At 46.3% G+C, this 20,980-nt stretch overlaps 1 protein-coding gene across 2 annotated transcripts; it reads right to left on the minus strand.

The window, feature by feature from the left end:
- Window positions 1-194: 194 nt before the first annotated feature.
- On the minus strand, window positions 195-18,193 carry zhx2a (zinc fingers and homeoboxes 2a). 2 transcript variants are annotated; one of them, XM_079738688.1, is made up of 13 exons: window positions 18,057-18,193; window positions 10,829-10,941; window positions 9,714-10,457; window positions 7,817-8,029; window positions 6,783-7,070; window positions 6,175-6,390; window positions 5,761-5,845; window positions 4,976-5,161; window positions 3,960-4,465; window positions 3,194-3,449; window positions 2,572-2,746; window positions 1,969-2,089; window positions 195-1,665 (listed from the first exon to the last, which is right to left on the minus strand). In XM_079738688.1, the coding sequence occupies exons 2-12, from the start codon at window positions 10,925-10,927 to the stop codon at window positions 1,972-1,974; spliced, it is 2,886 nt and encodes a 961-aa protein (XP_079594814.1). In that variant the 5' UTR covers window positions 10,928-10,941; window positions 18,057-18,193; the 3' UTR covers window positions 195-1,665; window positions 1,969-1,971. The 2 variants fall into 2 exon arrangements, with proteins under 2 accessions (XP_079594814.1, XP_079594813.1); XM_079738687.1 differs by having other exon boundaries at window positions 10,829-11,482.
- Between the last annotated feature and the right edge of the window lie 2,787 nt (window positions 18,194-20,980).

Here is a 20,980-nt window from a genome sequence, read left to right on the forward strand (position 1 = left end):
GTAACTGAGACTTGTTCTTTTAGGAACTTGTCAGCCCAGCATCAGAAGGGCAATTATGTTTAAGGCGATTAAGGGCATAAAAAGCAGTTATTTGAAGGCAAACAACCTCATTTTAACTTAATAGATGATCAAATGCTATGTTTTTGCAACAGGCCAACCGTACTACCCCTAAGCCTGACCTGTGGTTGGCTTTGTGTCGACTAAACCCAAGGAATCAAATACCTTTTTTGCGTCCTTGTGCAAAATTCAGACAATACTAGTTTTTACAATTGGTTGTGTATTTATTGACCTCCTGTGGACTTGTAGAAAACAAATAAAGCAAGCGGTATTCCACAGTAGCCAAATGCGAAGGAAAAACAGTATCCCAGATACTTGTTTGTACATTACACTGAAGTAGCAGCAATGGACATTCAGCCAGCATCGACAGCCATACAACCAGCGCTCCAGCAGGGCCAAAGTCAATCATGAATCCAAGGGCTCTTTTTTTTCTTTGGAAATTCCTCAAATGCTTTGCGAAGTATATCATTGTATGTGTGAAGTAATGACGAAACATTAAGGTCAGTCCTACCAAGAGAAAATCTGCAATTTTTACTGCACCAAATCTTTTTTTTTTTTAATGTTTCAGGAACATATGGAAATTAAAAGGCTTGAATTGCTCATTTTTACCCAAGCCATACATTAAAAAAAAAAAAGGCAGTTTGAGATTATTATACATTTGTCATCCCTGTAAGCGTTGGACAGTAGATGGCAACATTTAAACAAGAAATATCCAACAGAAAAAAACAAAAGGCAGCATGGTGCGAGATAATACAGAAATGTCTTACTCTTTTTACAATGCATCATGTCTATAGTTGAAATAAAAAGATATATCGTCTAAAGCCGGTTGCAACAAAGCACACAGCTGATTGTAAAGGTAACTATATGAATACAAAAACTATTGTTCACATGTGCACATTCATTCATTTGACTGCAAAAAAGTCTACCGTTTTACTTCCATTTGCCTACCAAGAGTGCGTTGTTTTTCTTTGTTAATACTCTGGCCTGGTCAAACCTTTGTTTTTCTGCTATTTAATACACAAGTCAAATTATGAAGAAGACTTTGGACCAGGGGGTGAGGACCAACTGTAACAACTAAAGCTCTCAGGTGATTGGATGGCCTGTTAGGGTAAAAAACTGTTGATACCATGAAAACAACCAGTTAATACCATGGAGACATAAGTGCAATCTATTACCACTGTTGATACGACGCCTGCATTTCAATGTTTAATCAATTAACAAGGTGGTACTCTATTAGACTTCTGAAAAACACATTCCTTGTTCTGGGGGCACTGTTCAAAGATACTTCTTAAAAAAAAAAAAGAAAAAACGTAACAAAATCTTCCCTCACAGCAAAACTATACAAAGCCTTTTTTTTTTGCAATACAGAAAATATGTACAAGGGTTTAAAAAAATTGTAGTGGTAGTAATAGTAGTAGTGATAATAGTAAGAGCAATGCATCAAGTCCAGCTTTGGCACTCCATCTTCTGTCTGGGGCGGGGCACGAGGAACTTCCGTAGACACCCATGGGTGATTCTTGACTTCCATCACAGGCAATAAGGCAAAAAATGTATTCCTTCCAGAGTTGCCTAGTATGCTCTGAGCCCCGGCAGCCAATCATCTCCCCCCTGAAAAAACAAGGCAGAAAATACATCATAAAAGACTTGCGACAAACCACATCAAACCCGTTTTCATTATTTGACGGGCCAAATCAAATCATTCCACGTCAAAGTCCTGACATGGAGATGGAGATGGCCGGAGATCCTGAGACACGCATTGAATCTGTGTTTTCAGTCGAATCGCAAACTTTCAAGTCTGGACACTAAGTGGGGCATGGCGTTCCCCGACATGGTCTGAACGCCCTGCGGAGGTTGCCACGCGGTTCCGAGGACCCAGGCTCCTTGTGCTGTCCGTACGTGGCCCCTACCCACCGTTCAGCCAGTGACCCTCGCGGGCTGCTCCAGGGGCAGCATCTCCGTGTCAGCCGCCAGCTTGGGTCTCTCCACCGGGCCGTCTCTCTCCTCCCCCACCGCCACCATCACCTTCACCCACCTGTCAGGGACGCGGACACGCAGGGCCCAACCGTTAAAATGCGTTGGATCAGCTGGCCCGACACAGAGCACGCAGCAGGAACCAAGCACGTGAGGTTAAAACGTCCACTTTGGGTTTTGTAGACTTTTGTTCTTTTACCGGTCAAATTTGGAAATTGGAACTATTGGATTCAACACATCTTTATAAGCATTATATAAACTGTGATGACCGATTCATAAATTTTATATATATATATATATATATATAATTTTTCTTTTACCCTTTAATGTTGTCACACTGTAGTCCAGACAAGTATTTTCTATCCTGAACGAATATGGACTCCAACATTTCTTGTACATTTTTACTTGGTAAATACATTTCAGATGCTCATGGTGCATGGTTATATGGAGCGATACAAATTTTTTTACCAAATCGTTTTCTGAAGGGCAGCATTCCAACAACGATACGGTACACAGTGGCCATGTTTGTTACCCCCCCCTCACCTCTCCTTGTCGGTGGGGTTGATGCTTGGTTCGGCCTGGTCCGCCCGGCTCCGGCTCAGGTCGCTAACGCTGTGGCCCAGCCTGTCGGTGAACCACTGGACCAGCTCGGGCCCCGACAGCTTGTTGGCCCCCGCCCCGGCCTGGACCTCGGCGGTGCCTTCTGAGGCCCCCAGAGCTTTAGGAGAGGAGAGGAGAGGAGACGGGTGTTTACATTCACACCGCGTGCCTCAAAGCAAGGGCAGGCTGCTGGTGTTAGAAACACATTGTGTCATAGTTGGTGAAATTCTCTTGACGTCCCGACAGCAATAAACAAATAGAATGCGCTGACAAAACAAAACCAAGAAAAACAAACAGACATAGTGGTGCTTTAATCTAACCTTATAGCAAATACCATCTAAAAACACGTGTAAAGTCAAATGCTACTTTTATTTAAATCATTTCATGTTTAACTCTTAAGGTTAAGTTCCGATGTCAAAGACTTGTCTTTCGGAGGATCCACACCAACGCCTCACTGCGGACCCAGCCTACGACTCAAACCAGCCGTTGCTGATGCCTCGTTAATCACCCCCTCCACAACAGGACAGCGAATCAAAGCCCTGGGCCATCGTCATCCATCCCCTACCTTTGACGACCCTGGCTTCCTCAGGGACGGCGTTGGCCTGCGGTGGCTGCTCAGCGTTGCTGCGTCCGTTGTGCTCCGGGGCCCTCTTCTGCTGCTGCTGCTGCTGGGGGCCCTCCATCCACTCCAGGCTCTGGCCGCTCTTCAGCAGCGCGCGGTGGTCCTTGAACCAGCGCACGATGTCCGTGCGGCCCAGCCCGGTCTGCGCCTCCAGCTGGCTGTACTCCTCAGGGGACGGCCACTGGGTCCGGCTGAACACCTGGAGGGGTTTACATATGGATGGTTTGTGGGGAAGGGGTCGGTGGGCGTGTTGCGTCACTTTGTTGTCATTTAGAGTGAGTGTACTTTATGGTTTTGGATTTGCCAAACCCGCACGGTGGAACGAACTCCCTCGTCATGCAAGGCTAGCCCCTTCAGTGCCCATTTTCAAATCCCTCCTAAAAACTCATTTATTTTCTCTTGTTTTATTATTGTCTGTGTCCTTTTGTTGTGCTTAAAATAGTTTGTATGTTATTGGTGTGTTAATAACTAGATACTTGAATTGTACAGCACTTTGGTCAACTCTTGTTGTTTTAAAGGGCTCTAAAAATAAACTAGACTTTCAGCGACAGTCGGCGGGGATTTCAAAACCAAAAGCATTCTCAAATCAAATCGAATTCACAGGAATAACAACAACAACATCGACAAGCCTGCGGGGACAGACGAGAAAAGTCGGGGTCCCCAACCCCCCCCATGGGCCCCTGGGTAATACATGTCGTTATAGCAGTACCTCTCTGAGCAGCGTGAGGCAGCGGCCGGTGATGGGGCCCGGGCCGGTGATGGGGCCCGGGCCGGTGATGGGGCCCGGGCCGGTGATGGGGCCCGGGCTGGTGGAGGCCGACAGGAGGGGCGGGCGCGGGGAGGAAGAGGAAGAGGGGGACGCCGAAGACACGGCGAGGACCGGCGGCGACGCCGAAGACACGGACAGGAGCGGCGGGGGGAGCGGCGTGGACGCCACAAGCACCGGGGGCGAAGAGGAGGACGAAGAGGAGGAGCAGAGGACCGGGGGCAGGGGCTCAGGGGCCCCGGACGCCCCGTTGACCTTTGGCCCCGCGCCGCCGCCGCCGCCCTCCTCTTCCTTCTTCTTCTTCTTCTCCTTCTCCGCCTGGGGGCCCACCCGAGGGACGGCCCCCAGGTTGAGCAGAGCCTTCTCCATGTTGTCCCGAAGCGCCCGGCGCTCCGAGAACCAGCAGTCCACCTCCGTCTGGGACAGCTTCGTGTCCCGGGACAGCTGGTCTGCAGGGAGAGCGGGCCTCGGTCAGAGGTGTGTGCGCGTGCGTGTGTGTGTGCGTGTGCGTGTGTGTGTGCGTCACTTGACTGCTACTCGCGGGACCTGCCAATCATTTGATTACGATTCGCAAGGACACCTTCTTTATCCCGGGATATCCTGGTTTGATTTCTGCAACCATCTACTTTTCATCTCATCTACTTTAGTCAATGCAAATTAAATGATAGAATATGTATTTTAAAATACAAATGTAACTTAGGCTAACCAAAAAAAACAATGCTTTTTCGGCGGCTAGCCTATTTTGTCAATCTGTCCACCAGCAGAAGTATGCATTCCTGAACAAATACCGTGTATACACACATACATGTTTACAGTTCTTCCCAGCGATCCAAAATTATCATACTACAGGCGTAGTGTAACAAACACTTCAACCACTTTTCGTTGGAATCAACATTGCGCCGCCTGCATGCGGCCCTCAGCCGTCGCAGTGCCCGGGCTGTGTATACCCCCGCCCTCACCTAGCTCCTCCTCCGTGGGCTGGCTGCTCCTCTGGAAGCTCTCCTCCAGGGCGGTCAGCTGCTCCGAGGACTTCCCCTTCACCCTCTCCAGCAGGGGGAAGTGGCTGGGCACGGCCCGCGCCACCACCACCTCCCTAGGCGTGGCAGGGGGCTCCGCCTTCACCAGCAACGGGGGAGGGGGGGCCCCTGAGAGAGAGAGGGGGGGGGGGGGGGTTTCAGTGAAGCGACGCAAAGAGTTTCACGTGGAAAGGGACCGGAGCGGATCCGGACGTAGCGACGGGTGTCTCTGGTGTCATGGTCGTGCTGTCCCAGCCAAATCGATTCTAGTTTTAGTTACGTTTTCACCAAGTGACCACAAACACTAGTGATAAACACTCGCTGTCATACGTTCATGTTTTTATTGGTCATCAGCAGTGAGACCCAATATCAGCGTGTATATAAATAGGCATGTGTGGCATCACTCCTCAATGTGATGCTACACCTCCTCTTCAACAGCAATGAATATTTGGTTGCCATTCATTTTCTCTGTGCAGGCTGGTGTAAACAAACAGACAGCACATGATACCAGCTTTATTCAAATTATCTTATGTCCTGCCAAGCGGACTGAAATACCTCTAATGATTGTGGGGGCTCAAATGATCAGTTAACAGATACAGTTGTATAGAGTAAACCGAAATGCACAATGACCATTTCAGCGGTGATAAGAACACAGAAAGGAGAGCATCTAGTGACTCCAGGGACAATGACCCGAGCCCTGCAACGTGCACAGCGTGTGTGTACACTACCTTTGATGTTGAGAAGCCGCTGGTCACTGAACCACTTCTTGATCTCTCCTCTGGACAAGCCGGTGGTCTCTATTAGCCTGTAGATCTGGCGACACAATCAGAGGCTTAGAGTCAGAATCCAAAATGGCCGCTTGCGGCGTTGTCCTGTGTGTCTGTTGTACGTCCTAGCACTTAATGTATGTCGTATTTAGTTGAAGTACTTAGTTATGAAGCATCTTATCCAAGCTATCTTTGTTGTATACGGGGAATGGGTAAACCCGATTGCTAGTGCTTTGCACTTGGTTCTATGAACATCCTTATTGTAACAACAGCGACCTATTGTTTCACACTCTTATGACAAACAGCTTGGATAAAAGCGTCTGCTTAATGCCCTGAATTTAAATGTCCTTTTACACATGAACTGTGATCCCTTACCTCGTCTTCCTCGGGAAACGGGCACTGGGTGTAGCTGTGCCGGAGCAACGACAGCTGCTTGGCCGTCTTATGGGGGTCTACGGTGAAGCTGAGCAGCTTGGTGGCCGCCACCTTGGTCGAGGCCAGGGGCGCCTGAATGGTTTGGATGATGGAGGGCCGCTTGATGCCAGTGGTGATCATGGGAGACGACAGGGGCCGCTTGAGGGACTGCACCACCTGGGGAGACGGGGAGAGATAAAGTGAGACGCTGCTTCATCAATCCGAGAGGGGAAATTCAGGTGTAGAACATACCGGACAGTAGTAGAAATTAAAAAGAGATACACAACTTGAATATGAAAAAAATAAAGACAAAAGATCTATGCAGAAAATATAGAAAAAAATACAGAACAAATGTAGTCAAACTTAATTAACAGTTACCTCAAAAGTCTCAAGTGACAATGCTTATCTAATAAAAAAACTAAAACAGAGAGTGTAATAATTATAATAAAATTGCATTGGAAGGCACTCAAGGACACCGTACAAAGATACACAAAAGTCATTATAAAGAAACAACAATACGACAGAGAAGAAATGATAACCAATAGTAAGAAGACGCTGAGCGGCCGCACCTGGTTGGTCAGGGTGAGGGCCAGGGGGGCGCAGGAGACCGTGGAGCCGTTGGCCACGGGCGTCAGCACCAGGCTGGTGGTGCCCAGGAGGTGGCAGGGCAGGGACTGGAGGGAGGCCCCCAGCTGGCTGCTGACCTTCACCGAGGAGGAGGAGGAGGAGGAGGAGGAGGAGGAGGTGGTGATGGTGGGGTGGGCGGGGGAGGGCCGCGACGAAGCCAACACCGTGAAGGTCTGCGCGGGGGCCGAGGTGATGGTGCCGTTGAACATCTTCTTCCTGGCCTCCTCCACCTTTGGTTGGTGTTGGTGGGGGGGGTTATTTTCACGTCATTACCCCAGTTATTCACAGAAACAATGTATACCATTTTGATTAAAATCACATTTAGTCATGTTATTCATGAGCCTTTAGTTAATGATTAACTAATTAACCAAACAGTCATATAGATTTGTAGATGATTCATAAATGCCATGTAAAGGTCCCCTCTTTTACCACCAGGTGTGATGTTGATGAGCCATTTCAAAACCCTATGGTGACATCACAAGTGGGAGTGACCACCCAGATCAGTGTCTCCCACAGACAGAGAGCAATGTGTGGTGCGTGAGGCCGAGTGGGACCCTTTTTCAGCCCGGGGGTTTCAGGCCCATACCCGCCCCCTGCGCAGAAGTCTTGACGGGGGGTGGGGGGGGCTTCTGACGGCCGTGTTCTATATTAGGCGCGTGGAGAGGAGGAGCGGGCGAATCAAGTGTACCCGCGCACCACTGGCATGAATGCCCGCTTGTCTGTGTGTGTGCGGGTGCGTATGCGCGTGTGAACGACAATGCCAGAGAGAAAGGGTGCTATGAGGAGATGAAGGAACAGGAAAAAAAAATAGAAAATCGCAAAAAAGAAAAGAAAGAAGCGGAATCAATTTGTGGCGCTCGGTGTTGATTCTGTGGCGCCGTGCCACAAACTGGTCTATGCATGGGAAACACTGCGGATGACATTACGCGTGACACATTATAAACGCATGTCCGTTTACCATTTGAGGGGTACATACCTCCTCGGGGGACCAGCTGATGCCCTGCTTGAGCCTCTGGGTGGTGAACCACACCTTGATCTGCTCCTCTGGGTGTTTGGAGGCGGCTGTGAGCCAGGACAGCTCCGCCTGCGTGGGGTAGGGGAACTTGTTGAACGACGACATGAGCGTCAGGTTCCCGTCCAGCGAGGGGTTGTACTTGGTGGTGTTCAGGGGCACCGCGATCTTCGGCACCTGGAACCACACACAGAGATCATGGGTCGCTTTGGTGGTTGTTTTACTGTGGTGGGGCATAAAGGATTAACCCTGGGAAATCATTTCACTTTGTTTAAAGGGGACATGTCATACCACCAGGTAGGGCTGCTCGATTATGGAAAAAAAAAAATCAGAATCACGATTATTTTGGTCATTATTGAAATCACGATCATTCAAACGATTATTTTTGAGTTTGAAAACATGATGTTTTTATTCAGCATGTCTCCCCCAAAAACCCTTTGTAACTGAGGACTTTGAAATTTCGCCTTAAAAAATTACACAAAATGGTCAAAAAGAAAATGTTCAAATCTAAAATAATGTACTGATATGTATCAAGCTTTTCTGCACTTTCTATAAAACATTAAAAAAATAAATAATAAAAAAAAAATTGTAGTCTTTATTAAATATTAGTCGATATTAGTCTTTTGATCGTTAGACGCTAAAATCGAAATCGTGATCGAAATTCGATTAATCGCCCAGCCCTACCACCAGGTGTGAGTGTGATTAGCCGTTGCAACCCGTTTTGATCTGCCTCTTCTGACATCACAAGTGGGCGTGTCCACCTAGATGGGTGCTTGATAGATCAGTCTACCAGCCTACCCATAGGACTGTAGCAAACGTTGCTCATCTACCCGTCATACATCTAGGTGGACACGCCCACTTGTGATGTCAGAAGAGGCCGATTTTCATAACGGCTTGTAACGGCTACTCACACTCACACCTAGTGGTATAATACGTCACCTTTAACCGTGGGAAATCATTCATTCACTTTGTTTAAAATTGTCCTCAAGTTGTGATATCTTCCATGTTCAGGTCATGGAAAATATGAGCTATTGTTATTTTAAATAAGAGCTTTAATAAAACTGTACATTGCCAGAATGTTCTATTACTGAGAGTCGCACAAAATTAGAAACATATTTCTATGTAGGAAATATGTTTCGAATAGATAAGCAAGAGAATTATACTATTAATAAAACAATGGTCTACACAGCATAAGGAACATAAATTGTCCTATTTTTCTTGAATACAATAGTGAATTTAATAGTATATCTAACAATGCCATTCATTTGGACCTTTTGTTTATAAAACATATATTAAAAAAGCTCAATCAATTACACAAGTCAGTGCTTGTGTTCTCACTTAAGAGAGGAACTCCAGAAACCTGCCTGCCATGTTTTATTAAATAACACATCAAACCATTTAGAAAGGTATACTTATATAATGAGTGTAATACTTCATGGTCTCCATTTCCCTATTACATCCAGTTTTCGCGGCCCATTACTGCTGCAAAAGGCCTGGAAATGGTTCTCCTCCATCATGTTACGATGAAATCCCGTAGAGCGTTTTGACAGCATGCTGATTGTTAATAATCATTTACATCCCAGCTCGGCCCCCTCAAACATGTTACACTCAGCAGTGGAGTCAGTTCTTCAACGGGGGACGACTTCCACACAGAGACTTTTAACATAATAACATGCACATGGTAGTCTCATGCACACACACACACACACACACACACACACACACACACACACACACACACACACACACACACACACACACACACACACACACACACACACACACACACACACACTGTGGAGACACAGGGAGCATAAATGACACTTCTAGGAGGCTAGCTTAAGGTGAGAGCAGTCCTTACCTGGGAGAAGTTGGGAGGCCGCTGTAGTGAAGGCATGATGTGTGACGGACTGTCCGCCTTCAGGAGGCTGGCCTCGGGGATGAGCACCGTGCCGTTGATGTTCACCGCGTTGATGGGCTTCCTCAGTTCAGAGGTCAGGTGACCCAGGTTAAACTCTGTTCTTTTAATATCCGAGGACGACATGACTTTGGGCTTGGCGAACTTGACGCCCGTGATGGCCTTGCCCAGCCCGCCCTGCTCCTGCCCGTTCCTGAAGGCGGCGGCGGCGGCGGCCGTGTAGGACGTGTTGTGCACGGCTGCGTTGGTGGTGGTGTTGTTGTTGGTGGTGGTGGTGGTGCCGCAGCCCTCGATGGTCTGCTCCAGGATGGTCTGGTTGTTGAGCTTGACGCGTCTGAACTTGAAGTTGACCTCCCCCGGGTGGCACTTCTCGTTGTGCTCCGTCAGCGAGTCGAACTTCTTGGTGTTGAAGTTGCACACGGCGCACAGGTACAGCGGGTTGAGGATGACGTTGGGGTGGCTGGCGTCCACGTGCTCCTTGAACGCGTTGAGGTTCTGCGTGGAGAAGGGGCAGTACTTGCACTCGTAGCCGCCCTGCTGCGGCTGGGGCCTGGGGGTGGCCGAGGCCTGTGATTGGTCGGGAGGCGCCGGGGAATGACCGGATTGGTCGGGAGGCTCTGACGGGGGCTGCCTCGGCGCGTTGTCCGCCGTCACGTCGGCGCCCCGGAAAGGCTTCTCTGGACTCGTCTGCCATAATAAGAAGAATGGATCTCAAGGTGTGACCTTAACAGTACGCCCCCAGATCGGCTATTTACTCTGCGTAATTTTTTTTTTAACTTTAAACAGATAAGTTGTGTGCAATGTTTGTGTTTGTTTTACAGTGTTTATTTATAGCGTCTATTTGAATTATGTTATGTGCACAGTACACATGAAGGCCAAATACTGCAGGCATATCCTTAGAATACACAAGACCAGTAGGTAAGATGATGATTTTTATCATGAAAGGTTAGAAGGGTTTAGAACATTGTTATCTAACATTGCATTGTCGCCTAAAAGAGGGCTCTCATAATTCGGACAGGGATGACCGATCTCTTTCTGCGGCGGGCCGGTCCACATACCTCCATGTCGTGCGAGTCCTCATCCTCGTCATCCATCTCCACCAGGGTCCGGTCCGGTCGGATCATGCAGGGGACGGACGCTTTCCGTCGGCTTGCCATGGCTAACCTTGACCCTGTTCAAGATCCAGGTGGAGAGTTGGTTTTGTGCTCGGGCCAGAGACGGAGGGGTTAAAGTCTGTGGAGCAAGCCGACGTTCTGTGCCGTCACGTTAAAGACAGGCCACAGGGATACAGGCCTGGCACTGGGCCTGAACAGCGCAGAAGACAAGGGGAGCGCGGGGAAACACAAGGTTTGAGAAGCCCAGGTCGGGGTGCTATTTTTAGGCAAACAATGCAGAGTAGACTGGGTCAACGCAACGTCGTGGAAGAAGGAGCAAGCGGGCGATCGGTCCTCTGCAGAACAGACCAGACCTATTGCAGACCCGAGCTGCAGTGAAGAAGACCTACTCTACATGGAGGGCCATTATAGACACTTGGGTTCGGGGTCAGAACGGGACCGGGGACTCGTGCGAGGGGGCAGAGGGGGGAGCGGGTGTGCAGGAAGGAGGGCGGTGGAGTGCCGAGGGCTGGCGGCGATGGCAGGGGAGGCTGCACTGACTGCCCGGGTCAGCTCCGGCGATGGAGGGCTTCATGCACCTTCATTACACAGGACACTCTGCACGGACAGGAGAGACAGACGGAGACAGACGGGGGACGGGTTAGATCAGGGGTTCCCAAACTTTGAGAGACACGGTGCAGATCTGTAGTTATATAGCTGGTTTAGAAGGAGTAGGGACCCGAATCGAGCAAAGCACATCAGCTTTTGTGATAATGAGGCGTGATTGATGATCCAAGGAAGCCAAGACAATGTACGGAGTAGCTAGTTTTGTTTGTTTGTATCCGTACATATGTGGTTTAGTACTAACTAGTTCCTATAACAATGCAGAATCAATACTCAACTAGGCTGATCTTAATGGAGCAATTTCCGTATTCACCCCAGCATATCATTTATTCGCCAACTTCGGAGTTAGGTTATGATGACACACCAAACTAATGTCAATGTGCCAAATTAGGGTGTGCAATTCGTTACTTAATTGTCTGCTTATAAAATGACACATCGATTTTACCACATTTCTGGCATGACAATGACATGGAAAACAGGAACGTTGATATTGTGCCTATACATCTAATGGTAACTTACTTTCTGACGTCTTGATTGTGTATGCTGTGTTTCAATAAATACAACTTGATAACTTGACTTCAGAGTAAGAGACAGACTCTTATCAGGAGTCCTTACGTTTGGTTGTCATGGCAACACCAAGTCAGTGGTTGATGTATCAGCGATACCAACAATTGGTCTTCAACTTTGGAGAGGATGCAACTATTAGCTCTATGATAAGAAAGTGTTCATTTTAATCCTTACGTATCAAGACAAACGCCATACAGCTAACAATTGCTAACCTTGGCTACTACATCCGATTATTTAACTGCACAGATCCCCACCTTAATGTGCAACCATTTCTGACCTTATAACTAGACTTAACCATCTCTTGGTATCCTTTGAAAAAGATATACAAAATACATGGGATTTTGTTACAACATACTATTTTCGGCGTTTAGTTTGGAGTATGTTTCAGTTAACATGTAGATCCCCATGGTATTTCCCCATGGTATTTCCTAAATTCCTTTTGAGGAAAGAAGCCAAAGTTTGTTGAAACTTAAAAATAATCCCCCCTTTATTCATTGCCAGAATACTAAAGAACGAGATAAAGAAGAGGAGAGTCATACCTAAAGACAAACAAGCAGTGAAGAAGAGCTGAGAATATTTAAGTGTGGCGCTAAACATTTTAACAAACAACCTCATGCGTTTAAAAAAAAAAAAAATGCACAGAAAACTACCTCACGAATTTAAATATTATTATTTAATATTCCATATAGAAGAATAGTCTACAGTTTAAGTGCTTGGTCAAATATGGGGCTAGTCTAGAGACCAAGCCCTGAGGCTAGTGTCCAAGCTCTTTCCAAGGCCTCATTGAACTTGGATGAATTCTTCTCCCAGCCTGCTACCTGCTCTGTCTGGCTCTCACTGTTGACCGGTTCGTCGGGACTGGCGCCCGATATCTCCTGAACCCTACGTTTTCAGCAATATTAAAAAGGACAGGGCTTGTGTACTTTCCTCTTTATCTTATTGCAGAAATCTCAAGTGACGCACCGATAGTAGCCAAGACATCTATTGAACTGTCTCATGCATATAACCAGTGTTATCTTTTAGGCACATTAAAGCAAGCAAGTCACAGGGCCCTTCTTGCACAGATCTGCAGGATAAATCCTTTGCAAGCTCTTCAGTCATATGTTTTTATGATTTACACTTGAGGCAATCTAGAAGAGGAAGAAGTAGTCTAACCACAAACATTTTTTCATACATTGGTCGCTATGCCAAATACATGAAACCTCAAAAGACATATTAAGGGGAGACCTGCTTAATCAAAAGGTGCTCTCAATATTAGCGAAGGAAGAAAACGCCAGTGCATTCCCAGATTCTCTGAATATTGGAGAATCACTTACTCCGGGACCTGGTGTCTATGTAACCAAGGTAACAAGGAATCAGCCATCAAGTCAGTCGCGTTCACAGTGATATATTCTTATCAGCCTGGCAGGGGTCAAGTTGGGTTGATTTGTTTGTGGTTATAGATTACGATTCTTTAGGATTTATATTTTCCCTGTGATAGCTAGTTTCTGATAGCCAAATTTGATGTTTAAAATGGCCATTAGAATTAGATTTTCTAGTCCAATAAATACGTTGTAACCTTTAGTTTTTGTCATTGTAGCCAGTAAACACCAGCTTTATTAAGCTTCCCATGAGTCCCAATGCATTTAAAATGTGATAAAATTTACAAATTTCAGTCCATTTGATTTTAGTAATTTATATATTTGTAAAAATACATATTTCTGAACGACAAACAGTGTTCATTTCTAATGGGAGTATAGCGGCAGTTCGACTCAGTCCGTGTGGGAATCCCAGGTTCGTGCTCATATGCACCGCCTGCATGTACCACTGAGCTGGTAGCATTCCCTGGAGCACATTAAAAAACACATCCACCTCCTCCAAAGTCACACCATCCAAATAATAGCCTGCTGAACGCAATAGCTCATGTTAAAATGGGATTGTTTCAAATTACTAGTGTAGATATAAGCTTGGACGGCTGGATGAGCCACGTTCTTCTATCAGTGGGGGAGCTGCCCTTCACAAGGCTGACTCCCTCAGACTGGAAGAGGGTTCACAGCACTTTTGGGTGGTGTGTGCGTGTAGGGTTGTACAATTGGGCTCTACGCCACACTGGAGGTACGCAATTTGTGCACCCTGCCTTCCTGCAGTGGGTGTGGTTCTTTTTTTTTGGGGAGGCTTTCATGTGCCCGAGGATTGGTTTAGGGCTGACAGAAAGAGGGAGTATCCCTTCTCTGCGATTGGTTGATGTGGTGCAAAGGGTTTTTAATTTCTCTCTCTCTCTCGCCTTCCCTCCATTGTGCCCCTGCTCCCTTCGCAGAAACCATAAATGGAGGGAATATATTAATGTAAATGCATTTAATATACATGGCAATAATAAATAATGTTTAAATGTCTGTGCGTTTTCAAAATATTACAAAGGACAATTAAGATCTTGTATTTTCTTTGTAGGTCTTCAAATGATTATGAAGTATAAAGAATGTGTTTTTCAAACGGACACCACCTAAATCTGTTAAGGGCAGGCTTTGGTTCAAGCAAGGACACACGATGGCTCACTCTGTATGGAAGTTACAGGTGTCCACTGCTCAGTGAATTTTTAAGTGCAATGGATATTTCATGAGGTTAATACATTTGTATGTGTCTAAATCTTAGGTTATACAAGTCCCTTAACAGGCAACTGTGATTTGGCCAATCCGATTTTCAGGCAGTAGGGCTATATCGTGTATGTATTACTATACATACGTGGTGCAGCCCTGCGAGGTATGAGAAGTTTTAACATCGCCATCACAGGGTCTATAGCAATTGGAGGCTCCACCAGGACACTGGCACACGGAGGACGACCCCGCCATTGTGTGTTGTCTTAGTCACCCAAGCAACGAGGCAGGAGGAGATGGTCTGAAAATATCCAGCGCCACGCAAATCGACCACGTTGGGTGACATCATCACAGCAGGGCTACTAAAGGCATGAAAACGGCATCGGATAAATGCACAACTGACTCCTCCGACTGTGAGTCACATCAGACAAGAAAAAAAAAGTGTGAAATTAGACTGTTCATGCACCTAGTAGAGAGGTGTTTAGCCGTGGGGTTTGTGTTTTTCATGTATACGTTAATTAGTAAGACAGCACCTGCATAGGGACTCACTGCAGCGCATGCCTAAACCGCGGTCCCTCTGCAGAAGTATAAATCACCCTTTAGTGTCATTTGTTTTTGCGCAAAACAGTCTATACGCTTTGAAAATGTCTGTGTTGTTGAAACTAGCAGGAGGCATGGCTTTGCATAAAGCATTTCTTCAATCATTATTTTGACTCCAGATCTGGGATATTTTGCTTTGACTCAAAAGGTTAGCCTGAAGTAACCCTGTAGGCTTCCAAAAGTAGCTCTTGGGGAGAGTACAGACTAACGTTGTCTAGACAGAGAGGCACACAATAAGAGAGCAAAGAGCAAGAAGATAGTGAAATCCTAACCATTGTCAATGTCATATCTGGATGCAATACCACTTGAATGTAGTGGTTCAGCTGAGGCTTTGAGCCAAAGCATCTCTTACCTATCGACACTCAAAGTATTATAAATTCAAAAACAGCTAAAAAGAATAAACGATAATTTAATCTCCATGTGTATTGCTTCTATAATCCATCCGGGAACCTAATGACTGAACCTAATGAAATTAGCAAACGATACACTTACAGATTCCATCTTCAACCACTTCGTACCAAGTAAAACCTTTTACTTGGTACGAGTAGGAAATTCAAACCTTTTCTATCATGCGTCAAAATCCAGACATGCTTATCATTATTTGCACATCTTGCCATCTTAAGAGGGAGGGAGGGGGAGAAGTCTTCAAGGGGTCATGCTGCACAGAATACAATGCGCACCTCATGAATTCCAAGGCCTTCCAGCACTATTCTCTAAACAGGCTAAGTGTATTACCGTATTGTGTACACTCAGACGTTGTCGTCCCTGGCACTGCCTGCATTTACTTATCTTGTTAACTGTTTTCTACTGAATTATTGTTGTGCCATCACTAGCTCTCTAGAAACAAAAAAAATCAGCACCATGGACAAGGAATGTCAATGTATCGATACATGTTATCAAATAAATAGATTTCCTTAAAACATATCTTATATTGAATGCGATAGTTGTCAGAGTCCAAGTCACTGTTTGGTGAATTTAACAGATCGGCCGATAAACCTCATACCTAGTCTTTAAACGTGTTTTTATAATTAATGAGTCTATATGCTGCTCTGTGGCGTCGTACTTTACATCCTAGAAGGCAATTAGCAGTGGATGTCAAGAAGATTGATGGAACTTGTTGTGTAGCTAGCTATGCAATATGTGAGCTAGCTATGTTTACAACGTCAACACAAACCTGTAGGCAAGATTGAACATTGTTTACTAACATGGAACATAACATTTTTTACTGCAATCTGATGAACAAAAGCTTGACAATTGGAAAGTCTAACTTAATTTGCAAGATGCTCACAAAAGGGCTTAATTTTCTTGCAACTTGCAAACATGCACCACAACGCACCAAAGGACATAAACTAATATCCATTGCACGACCCATTGTCCTTCATTGTTTAGGCTACCCCTATATCTCAGTGAGGATACAACATGTAGTGCAATGTTAATATGATCCACTTCCTATTATCCTGGCGGTATGCAAGTCAAATATGCGCCAAAAGCGCTGAGTCTCTCAATACGAATATGTTCTGACCACTTTAGGAACCGTATGACAGATGTGTTACATCTTAACTGCTTTGCTGATGCTGTTCAATAGAAGATGAACAGCCTGCAAGGCAGTAGAGCAACACTCCCAGACCACATCTAGTGTAATGTACCGAGTAATGTAAATAGACAGCCCACAAAAGTGAGAACCGCTGGTTACCCACACTGACTCGCATGCTTAAAAAGGCAAGCTAGTTACCACATTGCGTTCCCTGTTGATAGATCTAACTGTGACAGTCCATCAACCCCTGTCCACTACCTACCGCAGCTTTACACTACAGACAACATGACCGTATTCTCGTTAGACGTCTCTATACCCAAAGGCATGTTTCCATGCCCCGCTACCCCTCTTCCTCTCTCTTTCCCTTTCCGCAGTTCTCCCAAATCCTGTGGCGGCGGGGGTGGTGGAGGAGGAGGGGACCACTGGAAAGTCTGGGAAAGTGCGACGCGGTTACACTGCGGGAGAATGGATAAAGAGCTTCCTGAAAAAAGTTATCATTGGTGTTGTTTAGACTCTGGGTTCACAGCAGCCGTGGTGGTGCGGCAGCAGAGAGGTGAACCCTGCTGTTGGGTACGGCGTCGCCAGCACCGTGTGCGTTTCCGTCTGTCTGCAGCAGAAACGTCCGTGGTCACGAAGGGGGAGGAGGCGTCACCAGGAGCACGCCTACATCATCACGGTCGCCACGGTACCAGCCCAGAAATCAAAGTCTACACGTTACAGTGCACATAAAGTCGCCTTCACAAACCCCACAGAACCGACCTATGTGTAACCCGGCGTTGTCCAACGGTTTTATAGCCGGGTCCAGGCGTTCGCGCCGCGACGCGGGCTAGAAGGGGGCCACAAAACGGTCTCCAAAAATGTTCCCTCGCCATCGACGTAACAACATGTCGGCAAAGGACGGCCATGTTTTGCTGGTTATGTCGACACTGGGAGGAAAGTGAGCACGATGGACTGTCTCGTTCTCAATACTTCGGACCGCATACAATCAACTGCAGCGAAAACTTAGCAGGGGGGTGGGGGGTGGGAAACACCGATGAACAACTTTGCTTAGCCGACGAGCACATACGTTGTTCCAGGGTGCAGGTGGAGACAACAACAGGGCAAACAAAGTTCACACGGCGAGACAAGTTAAAACACTAATACGGAGGTGCGGGGGGCTATGGCGGGTTACCCCCGCCGAGTTACCGCAAAGCTGGTCGAATGAGACAAAAACTAGGCGACATGTGGCTTTGACTTAGGACACTTGTTTTTGCGCCGTCTCGAATAATACGTCAAGGAGTAGTTGGGTCGTTCCTACCTGCCCAGGGGGTCTGGCACGATGCTCGGACGACACGGTAGATATCCAAGTGGGAGTGTGAACCATCAGCTGGTCATGATAAGAAGTGTAGTATATTTAGACAAATGGGTAGCCGGGAGAGACGACAGAGCAGGAGAATCGCGATCACAAGGAGGATCTACGGCACAACCCACATGACCGCCGACGTCAGCGTACGTATTTGCATGAGGTACCAGGGCGCCTGTGTCCGCTCGCAGCGCGTCCATGGCGCGACGGGTCCAAAGTTCGGCCATTCGCGCCATACGTATGCCTGTACCCGAGTTCTGCGTGAGCTGCCCTGGGAGTCAAGGTGTAGAAATGAATGAACAGTGTCTTGATGCTGTCAAGTTATTGCGCCGTAGGCGTCCGCCTCCCCCCAACCCCCAGCCCGCCTGGAGATAATGATATAATAAATGAAGACCAACACAGTGGATGAAATGAGTCTCGGATGGACCTTCGCATCCCTACTACAACCACCCAGTGAAGCCTCCTCTCTCCCTCTTTATTTCTCTCTCTCTCTCTCTCTCTCTCTCTCTCTCTCTCTCTCTCTCTCTCTCTCTCTTTCTCTCTCTCTCGCCCCCCTCCCCGCATGTAGTGGGGGTGTTGGACGGGGGGGGGGGGGGGGGGGGGGGGGGGGGGGGGGGGGGGTCTCCAGACTTTCATATGGAGAAAGGAAACAATGCACACTTGGTACGCAATAGTGACCTCCACCGGCAGGTTTGAACGTATGGCACACTGGTAGGTCTGTCTTGTCCTCAGATGGTGTCTGAAGGAGATTGCAGCAACCACAGCTGGGATGATCATTGAACCTCTTATGATGACATGGGGTTGGATTTTGCCCTCTCAATATTACTTGGTTGGTATATTAAAGTATATGCAAATTCTATAGGAGTCAGACCAAAATCCTAGTTCTGAGGTCCTAATCAGACGACCAACAGCACTGTTGGTTTGACAAAACATTAGAGCTGGCTGGTGCAGAAAATCTTAACAAACTAGAATGTTAAGAACAAATTGATCTTAATGATCCTAAAATTATGTTTTATGAAGTAATTATTTTTGAATTTTATATTTATCTTCAGGCATACCACTGGTGGCACATTTTTCCATGGATTTCAGCCAGATATCCCAGAGCACCTGAAAGTAGGGCTGTGTGCACTGTGCGCGCGCGCGCACAGTGCGTGCGTGTGCGTGTGCGTGTGTGTGTGTGTGTGTGCGTGTGTGTGTGTGCGTGTGTGTGTGTGGGATTTATAGTTCGCATTTGACACTGACAGACATTATATTACATTATGGGCTTTTAGTGGTTTTGGAAAAGAATAAGGAATACACGTACGTCACTCCTCATGTATCTGAACTGATGTATGCAGGATCGTTGAATGGTCATGTTTTCTTTAGACATAAGTTACTTAGAGTTGCCAGTAGATGGCAGCAACAGACCGTATAGCGTTAGTGGGGTCACTCATTTTTGCATAAACGAAACACAACGCTGTTTCCTATTTCGATATGATGTAGTTGTTTCTTGCAACTTACGGAAAATAGAAAGAATGTGTTTCAATATTAGCATTACTATGTGAACGTGGAAACCAAAACCAGTACCCCCAACACTGACTGTGCTACCTGCATTTTACATTATGCAGATAGCACAGTCGCCATGACTCACACACTCACGACCAGTTCCCTTCCAATACCCAGGTTCAACTGTGTCACAGCTGTTTACTATAAGGAGAAGAAAGGACAATAGAAACGGGCAAGGGGTGGGGGTAGGAGAACACAGAAGAGAGGACAATAGCATAAATAAATATTGTCTCTGTATTGTTACTTGTCCTTTGTTATTGATCTAAAACAGGAGAAAGAAAATCCTTGCTATAGACATGTTGATTGGTGTAATATGCTGGAAGACATGTCTGTGGTTTCTCACATTATCTATCCAAAACAGCCTATTACCCATAGTGTAGTACAGTATGTTTTCAGTCACAGGGCAGATGACCCAAGCATTGGTCGTTGTGGTGCCAGTCTATCTGTGAAGACACACCTGTGAAGACATAGCATGTAAAAACACTAAGTAGCACGGATACCACACTACAAGGCTATTGAATATAACCATGGTAATGACACGGTTTAAATACAAATATAAGAAGGCCTATGAAGATCGCATGTGAATTGAGCAAGGATTATGTTGGCTCTCTTCAAGCATAGTAAATGCCCTATAGTAAGTAAGGGCAAGAAAATAAACATGGCTGCTGTCCACTTACTGTGGCCCATGTGACTGTGGAAAAACCTAATTGAATTCGGTGCAGTGGATCTGAAGGGTGACTGAACCCACAGTTATGAGTAAACGACAAACAAATAGTTTATATTGCTCTCTATGGGTTCTAAGACCTTTTTTTTTACTTGCCTTACTGGGCTATTGGAAATTCATTGCGGGAATCTGAAAAGTTGTACTTCCCAATTGTGTCATGACACTTGTTATGACAAGAGAGCCATACTTATGCCTACAATGTAAGTACATCAAGGATTACTTTAACAAAATGGCTATCGGTTGGTTACAGCAGCGCATGCTGTGAGATACTTGGCCACATGGGTGCCTAGTTGGCATGGAGTTGAAGGCATGCTGGGCGTGTAGACGCTCAGTTACACCACAGAGCCGCCATCTGGAGACTCTTCTTCAGAGCCTGTTCAGGAAGGTTCCACATAATTAGGAAAATATTGATACAAAATTGACAATTTTACTATAGCTATTAACATGTCACTAATTTAGCAGATGCTTTGATCAAAAGTTGGATCAACACCCCCCCCCCCCAAGGCAATTTTCAATTAAAGTATGAATTTCTAAAGCAACAACGTAAAAAAATGACATATCTGATTGTATATTGAGAAACAGTCTCAAACTCAACTTAATCATTATAATA

The sequence above is a fragment of the Pollachius pollachius genome (genome assembly GCF_949987615.1).
Source record: "Pollachius pollachius genome assembly, chromosome: 1".
Lineage (NCBI taxonomy): Eukaryota > Metazoa > Chordata > Actinopteri > Gadiformes > Gadidae > Pollachius > Pollachius pollachius.